The sequence below is a fragment of the Cavia porcellus genome, unplaced genomic scaffold (genome assembly GCF_034190915.1).
Source record: "Cavia porcellus strain 051 isolate PalLab524CR breed Dunkin Hartley unplaced genomic scaffold, mCavPor4.1 scaffold_15, whole genome shotgun sequence".
Taxonomy (NCBI): Eukaryota; Metazoa; Chordata; class Mammalia; order Rodentia; family Caviidae; genus Cavia; species Cavia porcellus.
In genome coordinates, this window is record NW_026947498.1 from 74,436,604 (window position 1) to 74,460,121 (window position 23,518).

At 47.8% G+C, this 23,518-nt stretch overlaps 1 protein-coding gene across 2 annotated transcripts in view; it reads right to left on the reverse strand.

The window, feature by feature from the left end:
- Lhfpl4 (LHFPL tetraspan subfamily member 4) overlaps positions 1 to 9,615 on the reverse strand; it is a 35,747-nt gene extending 26,132 nt beyond the window's left edge. The window contains exons 1-2 of one of the 2 annotated variants that reach the window (XM_063225214.1): positions 9,494 to 9,615; positions 8,692 to 9,137 (exon numbers count right to left, since the gene is read on the reverse strand). In XM_063225214.1, coding sequence (XP_063081284.1) covers positions 8,692 to 9,097 — 406 coding nt within the window. In that variant the 5' untranslated portion in view covers positions 9,098 to 9,137; positions 9,494 to 9,615. The remainder of the gene's footprint in view (positions 1 to 8,691; positions 9,138 to 9,493) is intronic. The other variant, XM_063225215.1, reaches the window with a different exon arrangement.
- Positions 9,616 to 23,518: the final 13,903 nt, after the last annotated feature.

Genomic DNA, 23,518 nt, shown 5'->3' on the forward strand with positions numbered 1-23,518 from the left:
CCTGGCTGCTGCTGAGCCATCATCTAACCCACACCTGGCCCTGCTTGCTCTCCACCTGGGTGTGATGGGGCACAGCCTAGTGAAACCCAAGGCCCAGCTTTAAGGCTGTCCTAATTCCTTCTCCAGGCTCATCCCCAGTCCCTTCCCTTTTGAGCCTTTCCTTTCTGGCTCCTGGGAAGGCCATGGAATGTTGGAGCCAAAATAGTCCAATCCAGGCCACAGCGCAAGTAGTCACGGTGAGCCCTTAGGAGGGCTCCCTTAGCTCTGGTGTGAACATGTGTTTACAATCCCTCAACAGCCCCTGAGGTGATTATCACTTGCTGTGCTTCGAATGGGTCCTTAAAGGTCCTTAAAGGTGTTGGAAGTGACGCTGGAGACAGGACCTTCTGGAGGTGTCACTGCAGCAGGAGGTGTCTTACAAAAGGAAGAGCTGGGCCACATCTCTTCTCTGCCATGCTGGAGAGTAGGGAGTAGCATCAGCAGATGCCTGTGCTGGGCCTTGGACCTCCCCCCTTCCACATCCAATACATTTCTGTTCACTGTAATTGACTCAGTCCGCAGCTTTCTGTTACAGCCTCACATGACAGACTGAGACATTGCTCGTCCCCATTTTATAGAAGACAGCGACTCATGTATAGCCCCAAGGACACTAAGTTGTTAATGTGATAACCAGAATTCAAATCCAGGTTGTCTGATACCTGAACCAAACTACCTTAAAGGGAGCGGAGGGTGGAGTTAGGATTTAAATCATCCATTTACTTGTTTACTCAGGAGACACTTACTAAGCACTCAAGATGTGTCAGCACCACAGCCTGATCCCAAACTCACACGGTAAACTGCTCTGGAATTAAAGGTCTAGTTAATAATGAATAACATGCAAGAGGAACTGAAATAGAAAGATAAAAAATAGGATGTCAGAATAAGACTCAGCGAATCCTTTTCTGCTAGACCCCTCCAAACTACCCTCTCCCTAAAAACCAGACCTGAGTGTGTTTCCTCCATGTTTAAAAACTTCAGAGCCTTTCCAGTGTAATATCAAACCCAGGAGCTGCAAAAAAGCGGGAATCGATCATCTGTGTGTATTAAGAAAGCTGAATTTTACCATGGGGGGAAATCCAAAGCAAAGACAAAAGGTAAACGGGAAAACAATATTTATAACACCCCACAAAAAGGGCCAAGTCCTGGTACAGAACACACACTGTGCTCCCAGTACTCCTGGCAGTCTAGGCTGGAGGTTCCCCAGCTCAGGCTCAGCCTGCACACTTAACGACCTACAGAAACTCTGCCTCAAAATAAAACCAAAAAAAAAGGCTGGGGATGTAGCATCGTGTGAATGTCCTGGGTTCAATCCACTGTGCTACAAAAACCAAACCAAAACTATCAGTTCAGACTGGATGTGGTAGGGGACACCTGCTATCCCAGCACTAAGGAGGCTGGGGCATGTGGATCTCAGGTTCAAGGTCAGCCTGTCCTGCATCATAAGACCTTAAATTTAAAAAAAAAAAATGTTACAAATACCACTGACTTGATCAAATATTTAAGAAATTATAGTTTGCAGAAAAATCAATTAAGAGGTAATTAACTTCATTCATGATAGGTTTTTAATTTTTAAATTTTTTTGCAGTACTTGGGGTTGAGCCTATGGCTTCAAGCATGCCATGCAAGTGCTGTGCCCCTGAGCTACACAGTCAGCCCTCATTCTTCAGGGAAAGGCAGTTTACTGTGAGACTGTTTTGTTTGTTTCTTTTTGAAGCACTGGGGATTGAACTATGGCCCTTTACAAGCAAGACAAGTGCTGTGTCACTGGGCTATATCTCCACTCATTCAATTTTTTTTTTTTTTTGAGACAGACTTGCTTTAAATTTGTGATTATTTTGCATCAGCCTCCAAAGTAGCTGAGATTATAAATATGCACCACCATATCCACCTGAAAGCTTCTTTTTACCTATCCAGTTGGCAAAAATAAAGTACACTACTTATAGCACATAGTTGGCAAGACTGTAGAGGAACAGAAACTAACATACACCTGTGACGGAAGTGTAATAAATTAATTAAATGATTATGCATCTATACAAAAGTTTATTATGAAGCTGTTAAGAAAGAAGTATTTCTTTCTTTCTTTTTTTGTCTTTTTCCTTTTTACTGGGGATCAAACTCACGACCTCGCACTTGCCAGGCAGGCGCTTATGCCGCTGAGCTAAATCCCCAGCCCAAAGGAAGTATTTCTTTATGCACTGATACAGAACAGTCTCCAGGAGGTATTGTTGAATAAAGCAGCAACATATGGCCAAGAGCTCAGTGCGTTGTCCAGTTGTGGTGGTTTGGAAACATGTCCACAAATTCTTTGCGGTGTCTCCCTGTTAGAGGAGGAGCCTAATTCTTTTCCTCTCAAATACGACTGGATTTAGTAACTCATTTCTAACGCCAAAAGTAAAGATGTGTACTGTCTAAGGTTGGGACATTAAAGACTGTGACAGCCAAAAGAACGATACTGAAGGACTCACACTCCCAATTTCCAAGCTGACTACAGTGTAACAGTAAACAGGATAATCTGGGGCTTCCATAAATACTGACTTGAGGAATACAGCTGAGTTCTCAGTTTAACTCGGCATCTAGGTCAACTGACTCTGACAAGGGTACCAAGATCATTCAGTGGAGAAAGGATGATATTTCCAAATAACTGATGCTTGGACCACCAAAGGCAAGGAATATGGACCCATATCACACATAACACAGACAAAAGTTAACCTAAGCGGTTGGGCATGGAGCTCAGTGGTAAAAGGCTGGCGTAGCCTGAGGCCCTGGGTTCAATGCCCAGTGCCCCGTCACACATACAAAGTCAGATGTGTCCACACAAAAGCACCTATACTAACTTACTGCACTATTCACAGTAGCTAAAAGGTGAGAACAACCCAAATGTCCATCAGCTGATGAATGGGTAAGCTAAGTGTGACACAGTCTTACAATGGAAACTAACTTGGCAAAAATAAAAAAAAATAAATGAAATTCTGATACATGTTACCTCTCAAAACACTGTGCTAAGAAGCCAGTCACAAAGACCACATATTATCTGATCCTATTATATAAAACGTTCAGCACACAGAGTCATTCCAAAGCAAGTTAGTACTTGTGTAGGACCAGGGAGAATAGGGGTCAGCTAAAGAGTTAGCATGAAGTTTGTTCTCAAAATGACTAAAGCGAAACTGATCATGACAGTACGAACATACTAAAACCTTGAAGTGTTCGCTTTAGACGTGCACACTGCATGGCATAGGAGTTACATCTCACAAAGCTGTTGCTCAAAGTGGGAGGTGGGCACTGGGGCGTCTCTACTTGCCTTTTCTCTCAGATCCCACGTTCTGAGGTCTCCTGCCAGCACTCCCAAGAGAGCACTTAGATGGGGCTCTTCCAACCTCAGCATCCTCCAGATAGCTACAGCCCTGGCTAACATCCTGTTACAACTTCACGAAAGTTCCAGAGTCAGAACTACCCACCCCCATCTAAGCTGACTCACAGAAACAGAGATAAGAGCAAGTCATGGTAAGCACATGCCTGTGATCCCAACAGAAAGCGGCTAAGGCAGGCGGACCACAAGTTCAAGTCCTGCCTGAGCAACTCGACTCCAAAAAAAAGATAAAAAAGGCTGGGGGGAGTGAGTGAGAAAGTGGGAAAAAAAACCAGAGAAGAGAACAGATGAAAAGACCAAAAAAAAAAAAAAGAAAAGAAAAGAAAAGAAACATAATAAATGCTGGTTGTTTTTAGCCACTAGTAGTTGTGGCAAGATGTTAGACACCAACAGATAACTAATAGTGTACAGCATTTATGCATAAAAGCATTGTTCAAGCCGGTGTGTGCGGGTGCACATCTGTAATCCCAGCACAGGGGAGAGGGGGCCCTGAGGCAGGAGAAGCACAAGTTCATGTCCAGTATGGACAACTTGTCAAGCCCATGATGAAAGAAAGACAGAGACAGACAGGGACAGAGATAGACACAGAGACAGAGAGAAAGGCTTGGTGCAAAGGTCCTGAGTTCAACTGCCAGTACTACCAAACAAATAAAGGAATCAGCTCCATTCTGTAGCTCTTTTAGGAACCTAACTGTGTTAGAATCCTCTTCACGTCCCGAGGACTTCCTGTCTCGGGCGGTTCCTGACTCACAGCACCCAGTGATCTGCTTCTTTTCTCTCTCTCCTTTTAGATGCTCAGTCCCTGGCAGTGGGCACTCGCACTCAGGATTCCCAGAGCCAGGCACAAGGCCGGACACTGCAAGGCCGTAGGGGAAGGGGCTCATGGAGAGAGGGGGAGCAAAAATGCAGGGCGACGGGAAGGGAAGAGGAAGACAGGAAGGAAGACAGGGAGGGAGGGAGGGAGGGAGGAGAGAGGAAAGAAGCCAGGAAGGGGTGAGAAAATAAATCAGGGAGGGAGGCAGGAAGAGCCAGGAGGAGGAGAGAGTCTTCCTCGGTGTTCTTAGCAGCATCACGCACATACAGTAAAGCTTTACCGGATAAGCAAAATCCCAAAGCCAATCTGAAACAAGACGTAAGCAAACGCAGAGGAAGAAGGATGTGCTCCAAGTGACTCGAGGCCAGGACACAGAACCTTTCAGAGCTCTCAGTGACTCCAGGATGAGGACACAGGTTTGAGGGGCAGGCACACTAACCCAAGGGCGCACGGCAGAGAGGCGGCCCTCGGCCCCACCAGGCTGCAGCTGCGACTGTGCCCAGGAGGGCTCTGCCCTCGTTGACCTCACAAGCCCCGTGCCCACACACAGAGCTTCAGCCATGATCAGTGGTTGTGAATTCGCTTCTGGATTCTGCTGAAGTCAGGGTCAGGAACAGGGTCAGAGCCATGTGGACGCACCCTGAGCTTCAGTTCCCTCCTCTAAGGGCCATGTGATGGGAAGTGAGGCACAGAAGCTGGCACCCCTCCTGCCCACAGTCAACATGCACAACCAGGGAAACAGTCGCCGAGCTGCCCTGGAGGCGAGCCGCTCCAGAGACAGCCACCGACTCTGTCCACATCACTCAGCATCCTGGAGGGGACAACCTCTGCTGTCCTGCCTGTCGGTGCTGGCTGAATTCAGACTCAGGCTTCTGACTGGGCAGACTGAGCCACAGTCCTGGCCCCACTGCTCACATCCGTGAGAGCTTGGACACGTGAGACTTTCCCCTCTGAGGCTCTGTTTCTCAACTATGAAATATGAATAATGCTACCTACTCCACTGCATTCCCTTAAAGATTAAACAACATTCTGCATGTCAAATGTTCGGCATGCAATAAGGGCTCAGAATGCTTTAATCGCTTCTCTTGAGTAACAGTAACAGCTACAGTCATTTCTGACTGCCTGCAGATTGAAGTCCAGACCCCTCGGCCCAGCACACCGCGGCCCTTCTCATTCCTTCTAACCCTTCCTGTCTTCCCTTGCTGCTCTCCTCCTTGGGTCCCCCACTCAAGCCCAAGCGGCCTCCTTCCCTCTGCCTCCCTACCACGACCTCCGTCTCCAGTCAGAGTTCACACACTGCATACTGTTGGCATGGCCTCATGTTCTCCAGGCTGTGTCCCCGGCTGTTCTGGACTTCCTCAGCACCTCAACAGGTATAGCACAGCAGTCTCCTTATCCACAGTGGCCCTCTCCTGGTCATCATCCTTAATATACTTCTGTGGGAACTGACCTTTCTCCACTGTCTGATAAGGGCACCTGGCTCAGGCCTTAGACCACATCACCATGACTTGTGAGTAGACCTTGGCAGCTGGGTGCCGTTTAGTGCCCTGTAATCCCAGGACTCTGGGGCTGAGGTCAGAGGTTAACAAGTTTGAGTCCTCCTCGGGCAACTGAATGAGATCTTGTCTCAACAAGTAGCAAGTGCTGAGATGTATTCAGTATGGAGGCCACGAGTTCAAACCCTACTACAAAAATGAAAAAAGCAAGGCCCAGGAAGTTAGCTTAGCGGTATAAGCACCTGCCTGGCAAGCATGAGTTTTTGAGTTTGATCCCCAGTAAAAAAAAAAAAAAAAAGTGGGCATTCGGCAAATGCTGGCCAACACTCCAACTCTGCTGGAAGCGTGCTTTCCCATAGGCATTGGTAAGCCAAAGCAACATAAGTCCAGAGCTGCCAATTGCCTCGTCACTGTTAAGAAGGATGTGAACTTAACACGAGCGAACAACAGGAATCAAAAATAGAGCCAGACAGATTCTTCGTGACATTATTTGAGCATCTCAATCTCTCCATGTTTATGGCTTCACACTGGGAATCCAAAACTCTACGCTGTATTTTATTTTCATGTATGTAAGCCAGTTTACACCGAGTTGCCCACTATCACTGGAAGACTGCTGATCCACACAGTGACCCAGCTAGACGGTCAGCTTGTCTTCTGTATGGTAATACTGCAGCGCCCACCACTAGTGTGATCACCAAACAGTGTGGAATAAACAAAGAAAAAACATTTCTCTGTCTTTTCCCAGTGCTCCAGTATTCTGCACTCAGATACCTAAATAAAAGTTCACAGAAATAAGAACCACATGGCAGCATTCAGATTCTCACAAGACACACACGCCAAGCCCTTTGCCTTTCTGCACTTCCTTGGAAGATGACACTCACTTTCTCATGGAATGGACTTGGGGAAAGAATGGTGTGAGAAGCTCCTAAGGTTGAAAAGGGCACTTCCAGTCAACTAGTCCAACCCCTGAGACCCCGCTGTACGGAGAGAAAAACTGAGATTTTAACTAAAAAGTCTCACTACTGTGTGGTGAGACATGGGAGGGATGAGCGGTTGTTCCCACCCCAGGGCGCTGGGCCCTGTCCCGTGCCACGTTAGTAGGCAAAGTAAATCAGACACTAATCCAGAGAATTCAGAGATCTCTAAGCAAAATAAACTGTGCAGCTCTGATCCTCAAATCTCAGGAAAGTGCTTCAGGCCAACGTCAGGAATCCTGGGGCCTCCGGTTCAGGTCCCCCCTTACTAGCTACGTGAGGCTCACTGAGCTTTCACTCTCTACACTCAGTTTCCTTTCTCACAGAGGTGAGAGGAATGCAGAATTGGAAGGAGCTAATGGCTACAGGCTTTGGCATTCAATGATTACATTTCATCAAATCGCTAAGATTAAATCCACAGGGATTACAGAGAATCTGAAGGCTAAGAGGTCAGAAACCCATCTGCAGACTCCAAATTTAGGATGAGCTGGGGACTCCAGCTGAGAATATCTTTCCAACTTGACTTTAGATGAAAAACAGAATTGAAATGCACATTATCATCTCTCTGGAGACCACGGAGAAAGGTGGAGAGAGGCATCCTTCACACCCTACAATCATTCTCCCTTCAAAGAACCTGAAAGATCCCCACAGAAATTGAGGTGAGACGGATTTGCAGTACACCATTGGATGTTCATGTGTGCATCCGTGCTGCCTTTTTCAGGAAGTTCTTTCAAGATTCTGAGTCCTTCCAATGGGGTGTGATTCCTTGGACATGTGTGCAAGTTCCCTTGGGTAAGCACACCAGGCCCATTACTTTAACTTTACATCGTGGCTTTCATCACAAGTGACAGTTCTTGGGTTGGTTGCTCATATTCTTGACACTTGACCCCAAGTGTCACCCCATCATTTCCAAAGATGGAGGTTTCCCCAATGGGAGTGACCAAGGGGCTCACTCTATGCTGCAGGGCCAGCTCCCTGCAATGCTCTGGGGTGTGCAGTGACCAGCAAGTGATACAGCACCTCCTCCAGGGGTATCTTTGGAGAGCTCAGTACTTGTGGACTGTTCTGAGGCGCTGATTGTAAAAGACGTTTCTGATGCCTGGTTGCCATATCTGTTCCTCTTTCCCATCCCCAGAGTGACCCAGACTTTCCTCACCCTTCACCATCTTGCCATCCCCTGGCCCCACTTTCCCAGTCCAACTCCCCTCCCTGCCTATAGCTAGCAATGCCCGAGTTGCCGAGTCCTCAAAATCTGTCTCTGATGGCATGGTGGCTGGGGGCAGGGGATGTTCATGGACCCTGGAAACCTGCTTCAGCATTGCTCACTCCCAATGGCCTTTCACTGACTCTCAGAGCAGGAGGACTTCTGGGCTGCACATTTCAGAAGGTCTCAAGGATCCATGCACAGTGGGCATGGCATCAGAATCTTCTTGCGTATGGAGGAGGGGTGAAGGGGCAGAGACCTGCTCTCTAAAGGCCACACTGTCAGGAGTTACCAACTGCCCAAGCTTAAATAGACACCCCTCATCACAAGACTTTAAAGTTTACCAGATCCTCCTTCCTTCGTGCTCTGTAATCCTCTCGGCTGTTTTACTGATGAGGAAACCAAATCTTAGACAAGTAAAGTGAAACACCCAAGTTGACGATGTCACAGTGAGTTAAAGGTCCAAGCCAGACCTCAATTTCTCATGCCTTTTCCTGTGTAACAGAAATTAATTATACCTAGTTATGCCTCATTCACATTTCCACAAATACGGACAACAGAGACCAGTGTAGATGCTAACATAATGCTAACCCAGCAGCAAGGGCAGTCTGCCCATATCCAAGCACAGGGGCTCAGATACCCAATTCTAAGGCTCTGTTCCCAGCTCCACAGCATCTGTCACGGAATCTCCTTCGAGGAGCTGATCAGGGTCGCCAGGGAAGTGAGTGTCTCAGCTCGGAGGAGCAGCACCTCCCCCTGCCTCCTTCAGGAAGCAGCCCCGCCCCGGCCTCCCCTACCTGCCAAGAGCTGCATCCAGGCACAGATCTTGTAGACCGTGGCGGTGTTGCAGAAGAAGAAGAGCGCAAAGCAGGTAATGCAGCCGAGGATCAGCACCATGGAGAGCAGCACGAAGAAGGAGGCCGCCTTGAAGGCGCCCGACGGGATGGTGCTGAAGTCGGTGAAGGAGCCCCGGCAGGTGAGCTCGCGGCCGGCCAGCCCGCTGCCCACGCAGTAGTGGAAGAGGCCGAAGTAGCCAGGCTTGGGGGTGCTCACGCTGTCGCCCACCCAGTAGGGCTGGATGAAGACCACCACGTTGATGATGGCGAAGCAGATGGTGAAGATGGCCCACAGCACGCCAATGGCCCGCGAGTTCCGCATGTAGTGCTCGTGGTAGAGCTTGGAGGCCTCCTGCGAGGGCAGCATGGTGCCAGGGGCGGGACCGGCAGCCGGCCGCAGGCGCGAGCTGGGGACGCACGCAGAGGCCGAGTCAGGGCCGCGAGGCGGGGCCGCGCGGGGCGCGGGGCGCGGGGCCCGGGTGTGGGCGGTGTCGGGGGTGGGGCTGGCGGGGATCCACCGGCGCCTGGAGGGGCCGCGGAGGCTGGGGCGGCAGGGTTCCGGCGCGGCCGCGGCCGGCAGCCAGGTCGCAGGGCCGGGGGTAGCGCGGGAGCGGTCGGCGGGGCCGGCGGGGTCTGCGCGGGCGCCGCTGGGGGGCGCGGGGCCGGGCGGGGGCCGAGGCTGCGCGCGGGGCGCCGGGCTCGGAGGGCTGGGGCGGGGGCGGGCGCGGCCGGAGGCCCTGCGCCGCGCGGGGCCGGGACCCACCTGGGCCGGGCGGCGGGCGGCGGGCGCGGCCTAGGCGCCGGGGCGCGGCGTGTCCGGGCGCGGCGGCTGCTCCGGCCCAGGCGGCGGCCTCCGCGCGGCCTCCATCTTGCTGCGCTGCGCGCGTCCCCGGGCCGCCGGGCGCGTGCCCGCTCCCTCCGCGCGGCCGAGCGCGCGCCCGCGGCGCAGGGGGAGGGGCGCCGTGGTCGGGGGTTCCCCGGCCGGCGGCGGCCGCCTTACGGGGACTCCCTGCGCTGCCTGGCGGGCGGGTCCCCCGCGCAGGCCCGGGACGGCGCGGCGGGCGGGAGGACCCGGGCCCCCCGGGAAGGCCGACCGGGGAGGGAACCCCCAAACCGGCGGCGCCCCCCCCCTGTGGCGGGAGGGTGCCCGCGAGCGGCGCCGTCGGCCGGCGGGACCCCAGGCGCGCTGTGACCCTGCGCCCCGCGCTCTCGCGTGAAGCCCGCTGCACGGGTGCAGGCGCGTGCGCGTGCGTGACGACCCTCGCGAGTGGGTCCCAAGCCCTGGACCCCACGCAGGGCTCCGGAAAGTTGCATCAGTCTGAAATTTAAAAAAGAGTTTTACCAAATGATTTTTTTTCTAGGTGAGAGGAGAGTGCTTTCCTGGAAAAACTTCCTCCTTAGTATAAAGACTCCTTTAAGAAGCGATGGTGACGGTTAACACGAGTGGGTTTCATATGACCCTAATGCCACCCGTCAAGCCTCATCTTCCGTCTTCCCCTGGACTCTGGGCTCAGGCCTTCGCCCGAACACACTGTGAATTTGGTCTCCTCGTCCCTCTCCTCGCAGAGAGGGTATCCTGGCGGCCCTAGAGCCCTTGGATCCCTGTGTCTGCAGGTGGAGGACAGGGGAGAGAGTCCCCAGGTGCCATTTAGAGATCACAGAGAGGGAGCCTGGCCCTGCCAGTCAGGCTGACCGGCCAGTACATTAATCCCACAAAGACGTGTGAGGACCTTTAGGGCCAGTACAGCAGGACACAGGCGGTGGGGCTGCAGCTCTAGGGAGTTTAGCCTCCCGCTTGGAACATACCCAGCTCCTCCTCTTTACTGTTTATTCTGCTGCTAAGCTCAGTAGGGCCTGGGGCGGTCCACTGAGGGTTCTTACTGAGGTGGGCCCTCTGTTCCTCTCTGCGTGTAGCACAGGCCTGTGGAGATCGGCCCACACCACTTCTGACAAAGTGTTGTTGCTGGCTTAGGTTCTCCTTTGGTAGAACACACACCAAATGTTTCTCAGGTGTAAGGGTCAGGCCTGGACGATTAGAATACCCCTTTGTGTTGGCACCGTGAGGGTCCTGGGTTGGTCCTTCACCTTGGCGGAGTAGTAGAACGACACCCAGGAGGACAACGGTAGTTCAACAAGAGGCATTCCTTCTCCGATGGCTCACCTCATCTCATCTTTGAGATCCCACGCAGGAGGTGCTCTAAAAATAACGTAGACACAAAGGAAGCTGAGAAATGGAGTGTTCTGAGACCAGTTTGGGAACCTGGATCCAACCATACCTGCACCATTCTGTTAAAGGGTGTCAATCAAATCACCTTTGGTTTAAGCCAGTTTAAATTAGTATCATTTTTAACTTCCAATCAAAGTAGTTCTAAGCAACTTACTGCATCTTTCCAAAAGAGAGAGCAGGAGCTTCCATGTTGGATTTTTTACATTATAGAACATCTAAGCTGCTTCTCACATGTGGGAAGCAAAGACCAGAAGCTAAGACTGTTGTCTGCCACTTACTATGTGATCAGCACACTGGCGGTGCCCTTCCAAGCCTCATTTTCTTTATTTGTAAAATGGGGGAAAATATACTTCTCACAGATGCTAGGCAGATCAAGAGAGATAATAAGAGCTTTGTAAACTGAAAGAGGATATAATGGTAAGTGATTATCCTTACATTTTAATTGTAAGTGACATCCAGAGTAGAAATAGCAGTGATATTGGAAATGCACTTGCTAAACTGGGAGTAGCTGGGGAAGGATGTGTCCATTTTATTTATTTTGGGTTTTTTTTTAAGATAGGGTCTCAAAATGTAGCTCAGGCCTGCCTTGAACCTCATTATGTAGCCCAAGTTGGCCTTTAACTCCTGGTAATCCTCCTGCCTCAGCCTCCAGAATGCTGGGGTTTTTATCATGCAAAACCACATCCAGCTAAGCGTGTGTCCCTTTGAAAGTGTGAATTTGGGGGCGACTACAGAAGGAGAATGGGACAATTTCCTGAAGGAGAGTTCTTACTGACATAGGGAGGGCCCAGAAGGAATGGAATGAGATGAGTCACGGGGTCAGAGGAGCGGGAAGGGGATCACCGGAATGGGGTGAGCCTTGACTCTTCAGAGGTCAGAAGAGTCACAGGATCAAGATGAGACCTTAAGGCTGGCATGGTGGCCCACACCTGTAATTTCTATTCCCTGGGAGGGTGAGGCAGGAGGATTGCAATTTGGAACCTAGCTGGGATAGTTTACTGATGTAATGAGAGTCTGTCTGAAAGAAATAATTTAAAAAGTAAAAGGCTGGTGATGTGAGCTCAGCAGGGTGGTACACACCTGTAATGCCATCACGCAGGAGGCTGAGGCAGGAGGATCAAATTAAGGGAGGAAAAGGCTTACTTAGCTCACAGCTTACAGACATTTCAGTCCGTAATTGACTGGCTCCAAAGCAGAGTGGCACGTGGCAGAGAGGCAGCAGTTCACGGTGGTGGAAGGCAGCAAAAATAATGAGCACAAAAGAGGGACAGCAAGCCTCTTTTGCTCCCTTATGTTGTATGCAGGCAATGTCACACTCACACTCCCAATCACAAACTGCATTTAGCTGCCTCCAAAAGCCTCCATCACCACAGGAACCTTTGGGTGATATCTGGACGCAAGCCACAACATTCTGCCCCGGGCCCCCCAGACTCACGCACATCCCTTATAGAAAGGCATTTAGTCTGTCTCTTAAAGGTTGTCAAAGTCCTAACAGTTTCAGCATTGCTGAAAAGTCAAAGTTTCAAGTCTCCTACAAGATGTCAGATAAACTCTTAGCTGTAAGCCCTTCTACAAAAGAAAAGAAAGTTAAACACGTCCAACATTTAATGGCACAAGATAAACATTTCCATTCCAAAAGTTTCAAATGGATACAAGGAATGGGAATCCAGCAGGGCAAACATTAAGTACTGCAGTTCCATGTGTAGCATCCAAGACAATCAGCAGCAAGACGTGAGCTTCAGAGGACTCGGGTGACTCTAACTCCACCACGACAGCACTTTTGGTGGTTGTAGCTCCCATGGCTTCGCTTTTAGGCCCACTTTGCCCCCTCCTGGCAGATTTTTTAATTTGACCTGCATTCCTGGTTTTTCCAAACTTCTGCAGTATCCACTGCACCTTTAGCTTTCCCTCACAGCTTTACACACGGTCCTCTCCTGAGCACACTGCGTGGCCTCCCAGACCTTCTGGATTTGGGGTGGAAGCCTTCCTAACCCCATAACTCTTGTATTTTTCCTGCACCTAAAAGCAGCACTACATGGATGATGCCAAGGTCTGCTGCAGACTGGAGCAGTCGTCTTCTCTCTTGGGGTGGGTATCAAGTGCTTGGATTGCTGAAACTTTGAATCCATGTTTGAGGAACAAATTTTCTATGCTGTTGCCATTCTGGAATATGGTGCCGGCTGCCGTCATTTTGGAACATGGTGTTCCTTGACTTTTGGCTTAAAGCAAAATCTTTCATTTTTGCAATTTTGAGGCTGTAGAGGGCAAAGTACTGCTGCTTCTTGTGATACTCTCAGGCCACATTTTTTATTCTTATGTTTCATCTCAGCAACCAAGATCTTCTCAGCTCTGTCTTTGCAGTTCACAGACCGACTAGAGCTTCCTTTTTAGCCAAATTCACAATGTTTTAAATCATTCTTCTGGGCTCTTTAAAAGTCCTTAACAATAGTCATGTTCCCACCCCAACAACACTCAACTGCCTTGAAATTTCTTCTGGCAGACTTATTAGTCTATCATCCTTAATTTCAGTCTCATGCAAGTCTCTGGACACAAGAAATATGCAGAACAATTTTCTTCCAAGCCATAACATACGTTGTCTGGAATCCAACAGCTAATGCAGTACTTTTTCCTAGCAGAAACCTCCTGAGCCTGGTATTTACTGGCAGCATTTATATAAGCCTTTTGGTCTTCCAAGCTCTGAATGGAATCTTCCACACAGAATTGCCTGAGGTGTCCCAGATCTATTTTATTGTTTTGTTATTGGTGGTGGTGGTGCCAGGGATCGAACTCATGACTGTATACTTGCAAGGCAGGTGCTTATGCCGCTGAGCTAAATCCCCAGCCCTTCCAGCTCTATTTTAAGCCAGTATCTCCAAACCTTTCCAATCTCTTCCCACAAGCCATTTCCAAAGGCTCTTGACCCACATGTCTGGTATAGTCACAGCAACAACCCCACTCTTGGTACCAAACGCTGTCTTAGTTACTTTTCTCTCTTTGCTGAGACAAAACACCTGACACCCCATGTTGAGTAGCACATGGCAGAGGAGCAACAGTTCATGGTGGTGGAAGACAGCAAAAAACAGTGAGCACAAAAGATGAAGAAGAGTGGAACAGAGATTTAGCTCAGTGATATAAGTGCCTGTAAGGCAAGAATGAGGCCATGACTTCAATTCCCAGTACAAAAAAAAAGGAGGAACAAGCCTCTTTCCTCCTTTGTTATGCAGGTTACCCACCCTAAGGCAGGTGTAGTGCTCACACTCCCAATCCCAGCAATACACATCGAACCAATCACAAACTCTAAATTTAACTGCCTTCAAAAAGCCCACTCCCCATAACTGCGTGAGACTTTGAGGGGACAGTCATAACATAACAACAGATCTGAATTACATACCGTAAAAGTAGACCGTAACAGCAGACCTGAACTACATAGTGAGACCTTGTCTCAAAAAAAAACCAAAAAAAAAATGCATCCCAGTGTAAAGGCCATGGGATCAATCTTCAATCCCCAAACTGCAAAAAAAGAAAATGGGAACTATAGATCTATAGTGATGCAGATCCACCACCTGGAGGAGAAAAGGGCCCAGGATGCATGCAGCCAATATTCTAGTGGGGCAAGACTTCCAACCTGCCCCAGGGGTTATGCCCAAATTCAGTATAGAGTTCTGCCTAGCAGTTATTAGATTCCTGCTATGTGCTAAGGCCCTGGTCATTGCTATACAGCTATTGTGTCACATGAGTCTTCCCTGAAACCCTTTCAGATATGACACTGGCTGACTGTGTCCTCCACAAAATCCACATACTGAAGTTCTGACCTCTAGTTCCTACCATACAATGGTGTTATATTTGACAATAAGGCATAAGGAGATTCAGGGAAAATGCACTCATTCAAGTGGGTTCTAATCCAATGTGACCTTAGGAAAAGAGATAAGCACTCAGACAATTACAGACTAGAGGACAGCTATCTACAAAGCCAACTAGAACAACCTCAGAAGAACTAACAATGCCAACACATGACATTGCCTCCAAAACTTAAAGAAACTGATTTCTGTTTGAGCCACAAAATCTGAGTTGTTACAACAACTCTAGTACATAGGCAGTATCTTGTGCCCATTTTACATGTAATGGTATAGGTTAATCAATTTGCCCAATCTCACATGTCTAACAAGAGGAGGAGCTGGGACTCAGCCTCAGACAGCCTGTTCCAATGACCATACTTTAATTTACCATAGGAGTCATTTCATCAGCAGAGTAGGTGGCAGTGTAGCTGGCAGTGGGAGCCAGGGGCTCTGAAGTGCTCGCTACTTGGCTACAACCTCAGGTCTCTGGGAAACCGCTCTGTAGAGTGAATTGTTTTGTTTTGTTTTTATTTTGAGAGAGGGAATGCTATGTAGCCCATCCCGACCTAGAACTTCTGACCCTCCCGCTCAGGCTCCTAAGCGCTGGGACTGCAGGTGTGCACCACTGTGCCCAGCATGGAGTGGATTTAACTCGCAGGTCTGACTGCTTGTACCCATATCATTTGACTATGCATAAGACCATTTGATTCGTCTCAAGTTGTTGGGCGCAGGCGCTCAATATACCATACCCCAGCCGGGACTAAGGACCACGCCAGCTTCCGCAATGCGCTACGTCCCTCCTTAAATTAGCCAACCCGTGCGCACCCCGCGCTCTACTCCATACTCTGTGGCAACTCCTGATTGGCCACAGCTGGATATAGTAGCCAGAGCCTGCATCCCATTCCCGCCCTGCTTCCTTGTGGCAGCCTGTGATTGGTCACGGCCAAATATATAAACCAGAGCCCGCGTAAATAAACTAGCAGTTAACTGTCGTCCACAAAAGCGTCACCTGTCTCCTGTTTCATTGGGGCTGCGCCAGTCAACTGGTGGCCCGTACGGGGAGCCCAGAACGCTGAGACCCTCTCTCCGACAGTAAGGGGAACGAACCTCTCTCTCCGACGGAACAGAGACGTCAACAGGTAAAATCGTCAAGCGCCAATAGTGGGGGCTACTTGGCGGGCGAGGGCTGACAGGTTAAACTGCTCAACGTTGGTAGCGGGTGCTACGCAACAGGGCCGGATGGCGGGGGCTATCGGGCAACCTTGGGCGGACGCGTCGCAAGGGTCAGGAACTCGTAAAGAGAGTTCCGGGGGCCGTAAAGAGGCCGGTTTTGGGGGCACCGTAAAGGGGCGCGGGGACTAAGCTGTCCCTGTATTAAAAAAAAGGAAAAAGAAAAAAATAAATAAAAAGAAAAAGAAACTCTTGAAATTCCGGTTAACTTGGGCAACACCGCTACTCAGCCGCTGTCGGTCGCTTTGGGCGACTTACTGAGAGAAAAGGGATTACAAATGAAACGAGAACAAATTCAAAACTTCCTCGATCAGGTCAATAAGGTAGCACCTTGGTTTGGTCCCACGGGGTCCGTTACCATCCCCAGCTGGGATAAATTAGGGAGAGATCTTGACTTTGCAGCAGAAAAGGGCCTCTTGGAACCAGGAGTCAGACCCCTTTGGGCAGTAGTGAGAAGCTGCCTCGCAGACACCTCTTGTCGTGACCATATAAGGGCTGGCGCCATGGCGCTCGGTTACCATCAGGCAGAATCCTCCCGCGAGCAATCTCGCGAGTCCAGTGCCGCAGGCGAGGTGACCCCACCCAACTCAGAAACAAAGGACTCGTCAGATAATGAGGGGGAGGAAGAAGTATACAAAATGGCGGATGCAGACACCACCGAAAGAGGGGAAGTCACACACACGCAGTCGAGAGGGCCCTACTCTGAGGCCATAAATGAGCTGCAACGCAGGATTTCTCAGAGTAAATGGGTCAATGAAAGCGAGTACGGGATCCCAGGGCCACCCCGTATAAGACCTACGGCTCTACCTCCCAACCCGCCAGATTATCACGCCCACCAGAGACCCTGCCATCAGCTATGTAGCTGTCCGCAACGGGTCCAGACGTCCCCTGGGACATTCCAGGAAGACCTTTGGCATCAAGTCAAAAGAGAGGACCCAGGAGGCCTGGGCCGTTTTCTCCAGGCTTTTCCGGTTGCTATAGATGCTCAGGGAAACAGAGCCCACCTGCCTATAGATATGAAGGCGATAAAGCATCTTAAAGAGGCCAGCACCATATACGGTGTTAACCGGGCGTATACCCTGACCCTAGTAAAAGCCATGGCAGGAAACGCCATGACACCTGCTGATTGGGCCAGTTTGTGCAAGGCAGTGCTCAGCCCAGGCCAATATCTTGATTAGAAAGCTTGGAATGTTAAACTTGCCACAGAACAGGCCCAAGCTAATGCCCAGAACAATCAGGCCGCCTGAAACGCGGATATGTTATTAGGACAAGAATATCTCAATAACCAGCTGATATTCCCACAAAAGTATATACACAGATAAATAAAATAGCCATACAAGCATGAAAACGGGTCTCGGCTAGGGGAGAAGTCTCAGGCCACTTGACAAAAATTTTGCAGGGCCCGAGCGAGCCTTTTTCAGATTTTGTGGCCCGCATGATGGAGGCGGCAGGGAGAATTTTTGGGGATGCAGAGACAGCCATGCTGCTCATTAAGCAGCTCACAGCTGCTCTGGGTCAGCACCAGGTGTAGTTCGTTAACTTGGCAGGAGTCGGGGCTTGCCATTGTTGACGGCCCTACCACGAGACAAAGCAGAAGCCGCATCCAAACTTATTCAAGAGCAATTAAAGTTAGGCCATATCAAACCCTCAAGTCTATTCTGTTTAAACAAAAGGAGGGTATTGCCTAGGGCATGACACCTAGGACCAGACTAAATCTCACCCTCTTCACTTACAATTTTATAAACATCAACCCACAAGGATCCACGCCAGCACAGCTACATGCCAACCCTGTCACACCCAAACATGGTTGGGTACGCTGGAAAGACCTCCTGCATGGGGTGTGGAGAGGCCCCAGTCCAGTACTTAGTTGGGCGAGAGGGGAGGTTTGTATCTTCCCGAAGGAAGAAGGCAGCGAACCTGTCTGGGTCCCGGAACGCCTGATACGTCCCTGCAAACCACCAGACCCCGACCCAGAGGATACGTCAACCACAGAACAGAGGAACCAACAGGAGCCTCACAAGCCAGACCAAGCAAGTACACCCACAACTCCCATTAACCATGGCACCTTGGCCAACTCCCCTGGTTAGTAGCCTCCTTTTCCCTTCCTTCTTGCATCTCGTACGGTCCTTGCAGCCAATGACTTTTCTAAATTGCTCCACCGCAACCTGTTAAATGTTATAATGTTGGGATAACAGTACACTTTCAGCTGTTGTTATGCAGGTACTCCAGTTCACAACGGTTCCAGTTATGGCGGACTCAGACGAGTTTCCTGTGATCCAGCTCGGGCCAACTCTCCAATTGGCTTTCATAAAGGAATGGGCGGGAATAGGGGCTCTGGCTACCATGACTACACTTGCCGCATTCGGCAGTCTACTTCTGCTCTGTCGGATTCGCAGACAAAGGAATAGGGACAAAGTATCAAACAAGCATTGCTGATGATGGAATCTGGTCAAAGCCCGGCAGCATGGCTCGCCATGCTGTGACGCAGGTGTGGAGCAAAGCATCGCAGGGGGTGTCGTCCTTGGCCAGGAGACACCCTGGTCCCCATGTTGGTGAGCATGTGGGTTGGGCTCATAAAACAATACTCCCGCCCCCTCCAAAAGAGCACCAACAAATAGTGAGGCACTGTCATGACTGCGCAGCATGACGCCTCACGAGGGGCACCGACCTCTGGAGACCCTGCATCAGTTATAAAGAAAGGGGGAGATGTTGGGCGCAGGCGCTCAATATACCATACCCCACCCGGGACTAAGGACCACGCCAGCTTCCGCAATGCGCTACGTCCCTCCTTAAATTAGCCAACCCGTGCGCACCCGCGCTCTACTCCGTACTCTGTGGCAACTCCTGATTGGCCACAGCTGGATATGGTAGCCAGAGCCTGCATCCCATTCCCACCCTGCTTCCTTGTGGCAGCCTGTGATTGGTCACGGCCAAATATATAAACCAGAGCCCGCGTAAATAAACTAGCAGTTAACTGTCGTCCACAAAAGTGTCACCTGTCTCCTGTTTCATTGGGGCTGCGCCGGTCATCAAGTGTCATCCTGCAAGTAAGCAGCTTCCTCCAAGCCCCAGTTTTGGCACCTGTAAATAAGGAAGATGACAGCAGTCTCGTTCAAGACTGAGTGAGATGTTGTGCTCAGGTGAGCTATATCCCGGCAACAAATAGGAATTTATACCTAACAGCTTGTGTGAATTTGAGTATGTAACTTAAATCTCTGAACCTCATGCTTCTTATTCATAAGACTGAACTAATCATTCCTTAAACTTACGTGGTTTAAGTGAAGTGAATCCTGTAAGGAATGGGTCAGTTTACATTATTACAGAGGGTTTCTCTTTTGCAGGAAACTGTTTTAAAGACAATTGCAGTGATTGGAATAAGGGAAAAGAGGAAAGAAGGAAGAGAAAAGGAAAAAGGCATAATTTTGAATAGATAGATGGACAGATAGACATGGTAACTAAACTGACTACACTACAAACTGCATTGGTTACTATCAAAGAAAGTGAGTGCTCATGTTTAGATCAATTTTACACGTCTATATCTGTTAATCTAAGCAACACTCTTGAAGATACCAATATGCAATATTACAACCATTGTCAAATTCCTATCATCTTGTTTTGTAGACCTATATTGTTATTATATTTGGTTTCTTGTTGTTTGTATTGCTTTTTGTTTTTCTTTTCTATGGCTTTTTAATCTTTTTTCTTTCTTTCTTTCTTTTTTTTTTTTTTTTTTTTTTTTGGTTTTAAACTCACGACCTTGTGCCTGCCTTAAGTGCCAGGCACTTACACCACTGAGCTAAATCCCCAGCCCCTGTGTGTGTTTAATCTTAAGAAAATAAAAAACAAAATTAAATAAATAAAACAACAATTGCAATAACCAGGAGTGATGGTGCCCGTGACCCAGCACTCGGAGACTGAGGCAGAAGGACCACAAGTTCAAGGCCAGCTTGGGCTCGATATGAGTTCAAGTCCAACCTGAACTACATAGCCAAACCCTGTCTCAAAAAACCAAAAAATCAAATAATTAGCTAATTAATTAATTGACTATTGCAACTGGAGAGGAATGTAGTATAAATGCTCCTGGAAAAATTCCTAAATTGTCCATAAGATAAAATAAATAAGATTTCATGTATTTCACCCCATCCTGTAATTCTCAGGTACTCAAGTCTGGGGAAACTGAGGAAGATACAAACCGAATGTGCCTTTTCCAGCTGGGGTGGGGCTCAGGGGTGGAGCCTCTGCTTACCAAGTTCATGGCTGCAGGCCCAGTTCTCAACACGGATGAAAAGTAAGCCATGTTCCACATAGGAAGACACTGCGCACTTAAAGTTTTGTTCATTCATTTGTTTGAGACTGTGCAGTGCAAGGAGGCCTGGAGCTCAGTATGTACCCAGGCTGGCCGCCAGCCGCCAGAGACCCTCCTGCCTCAGTCTCCTGAGTGTTAGTACTCCAGGCATGCTCCACCACACCTGGGTAAACTTGCTTTATTCTTTTAGGTTCCGGATTCCTCTTCTTCTTCTTCTTCTCCTTCTCCTCCTCCTCCTCCTCCTCTTCTTCTTCTCCTTCTTCTTTCCTTTCTTCTTTTCTTCTTCTTGCCCTTCCTCCTCCTTCTCCTCCTCCTCTTCTTCTTTTCCTCCTCCTCCTCCGTCTTCCTGATAATGTTGCATTGGTGCATTTTAGATGTACATAATGGTAACGTTCATCACAGGGAATCTGTACTGGTGCGTGGTATGTGTTGCTGCCGCCTCTTTTTTCCCACCCCTTCTCTTACCCACAACCCCTCTTTCTCTCCTTATTTACAAAAGCCTTGTTTACATTTTTCCTCCTCTCTCTTATTTTTATCCCTTTCATCTTTTCCCTCCTCTTTTTCTTTATCCCCTTCAAGTTGAATAATTTCTTCCTATCTTACCGTACCTATTATACATTTTATACACGTGTGTCCAACTTATCTCACCCAAGATTATGATCTCAAGGTACATCCATTTGCTAGAAATGTCTCAGACATACTTATTTATAGCCGAGTAGTATCATTATGTGGAAAAATACCTCTTTATACATTCATCTAGTGATGGGCATCCGGAATGCTCCCAAGATCGGCTGATTACGAACTGTGCTCCTATAAACATGGATGTGTGTATATGGCTGTAGCGTGATGCTTTTAAACCTTTTGGGAAGACACCAAGAAGTGACACTGCTGGGTCAGATGAATCTTTAGATTTAGTTTCTTGAGGAATCACCAACTGATCTCCACAGTGGTTACGGCAGTCTACACTCCCACCAGCGGTGGAGAAGGCTTCCCTTTTCCCGATAGCCCTTCCAGCATCTGTTACTGCTTGATTTCCTGATAGTGGCCCTTCTTTCTGGGGTGAGGTGGAATCTCAGTGTTGTTTTAATTTGCACTTTTCAAATGACCAGTGATGCGGAACATTTTTTTCACGTACTTATTTGCTGTTTGTATTTCTTCATCTGAGAGCTGTGTATTCATCTCAGATGCCCATTTTTGGATTGTGTCTTTAAATCTGGGAGGACTGATTTTTTTTTTAGTTCTTTATATGTTCTTTTTCATCCTTTATCTGAGGAACAGCTGGAAAACATTTTCTCCCATGTCATGGGTTGTTTCTTTACTCTGTTGGTAGTTTCTCAAGCTGTGCACAAGCTTTTCAATAGAGTGAGATCCTAGTTGTTGATTCTTTGTGATAGTTCCTGTGAAATTGGGATTTTGTTCATAAAGTCTTTTTTACACCAATGTCTTCAAGAGTTTTACTTACTTCCAGCAGATTTAACATTTCTCTTTTAATATTAAGATCTTTGATCCATTCTGATTTCAGTTTAGTGCAAGGTGAAGGACATGGGTCCCATTTTAATCTTCAGCATGTATAGAGTCAGTTTTTCCAATTCTATTTTTTTTTTATTTAAAGAAAGACAAAACAAAATAGAAAACGGGCAGAAATAGTACATACTTTCAAAGAAAAGAAATAAACAGCAGTAAATCACTAGTTGATGCATACATATTGTCCCCCCACAAATAGTTGTTCAAGATACAAAAGTGGAGCATATAAATGGGAATTCAAACAGTGAGACTGCAAACAGTTCTGTTCAACTATCCAACAAAAACTTAAGTAATATGGCTATCAATCCTATACACTTAGACATGTACACATTTATCCATATCTTCATTTATGTTGAGACCTAATAAAACTGTTTAGATTAAAATCCTTCTGAACAGGGGACTGGGGATTTAGCTCAGCGGCATAAGCGCCTGCCTTGCAAGCAGGCAGTCATTAGTTCGATCCCTGGTACCGATAAAAATGAAAAAGACAAAAAAAAAAGTAATAAAAAATCCTTCTGAACAAAGATTAATAACATTGCTGGATTTCACATCATGACACTCCGGAATCAGCACTGGGTACTGCAGTGCCCCTTTCTTTCCTTCAAAGTATTTGTTCACTTCATCATGTGTCATAAGATCAGTTCTCATAAATTGTTTATAGGCTTTACGCAAGCATGAGTCTTAACATGTATTTCTATCCTTTCTATATTAGAGGGAGAAACAAAACAAAGCAGAACAGAACTAAACATATTCCTATACACATAAAACTAAAAAGACATTTAAAAAAAACTGCTATAAGGTCCAACTCCATTTATTAAAAAGTCTATCTTTCCTCCTGAAAAAGTGTTTGGACTCACTGTCACAGGTAAGTTAGCTGAGCATGCCTGGAGTGGTTTCAGCATCCTCCATTCTGTCCCACTGATCCTTTATCTGTTATTTTGCAGTGCCTTGCTGTTTTTATCACAGTAGCTTTATAGTATAATTTCAAGTCAGGGATTGTGGTGTCCTCTGTCTTGCCTTTGTTGCCCAGGGTTGCCTTTGCTATTCTAAGACTTTTTTGGTTCCAAATGAATTTTAGGATTGTTCTCTCTAATTCTGTGACATATGCTATTGGAATTTTGCTTGGGATTTCATTGAATCTGAATAACAGTTTTGGAAGTATGGTCATTTTCACTACATTGGTTTCTCCTACCAAGAGCACAGGGTATCTCTCCATTTTCTAATATATTCTTCAATCTCCTTTATTTTTGAATATAGATGTCTTTTACATCCTTTGTTAGACTGTTTCTTAGGTATTCCATTTTTTGGAAACTATTGCAAAAGGGCTTGTTTCCCTGATTTCTCTCTCAGTGTCTGTTATTCATGTACAGGAAGGCTGTTGATTTTTGAATGCTGACTTTGTATCTGGCAATGTTACTAAATTTGCTTATTAAACATATTAGTCCTGTTTTCTTTTATTTTAAAGAGACTAAAACCAACAAAATAAAACAGAATAAAGCCAATCAAAACAAAGCAGTGAAAATGGTACAGAACTTTAAAATAGGATAACAGGAAATCAACAATGGTTATCATAATATATCTTGCTATCTTCACAATAGTTGTCCATACCATAAGACATAGCAAAATCAAACAAAACAAAACAGAATAAAACCAACCAAAACCTAA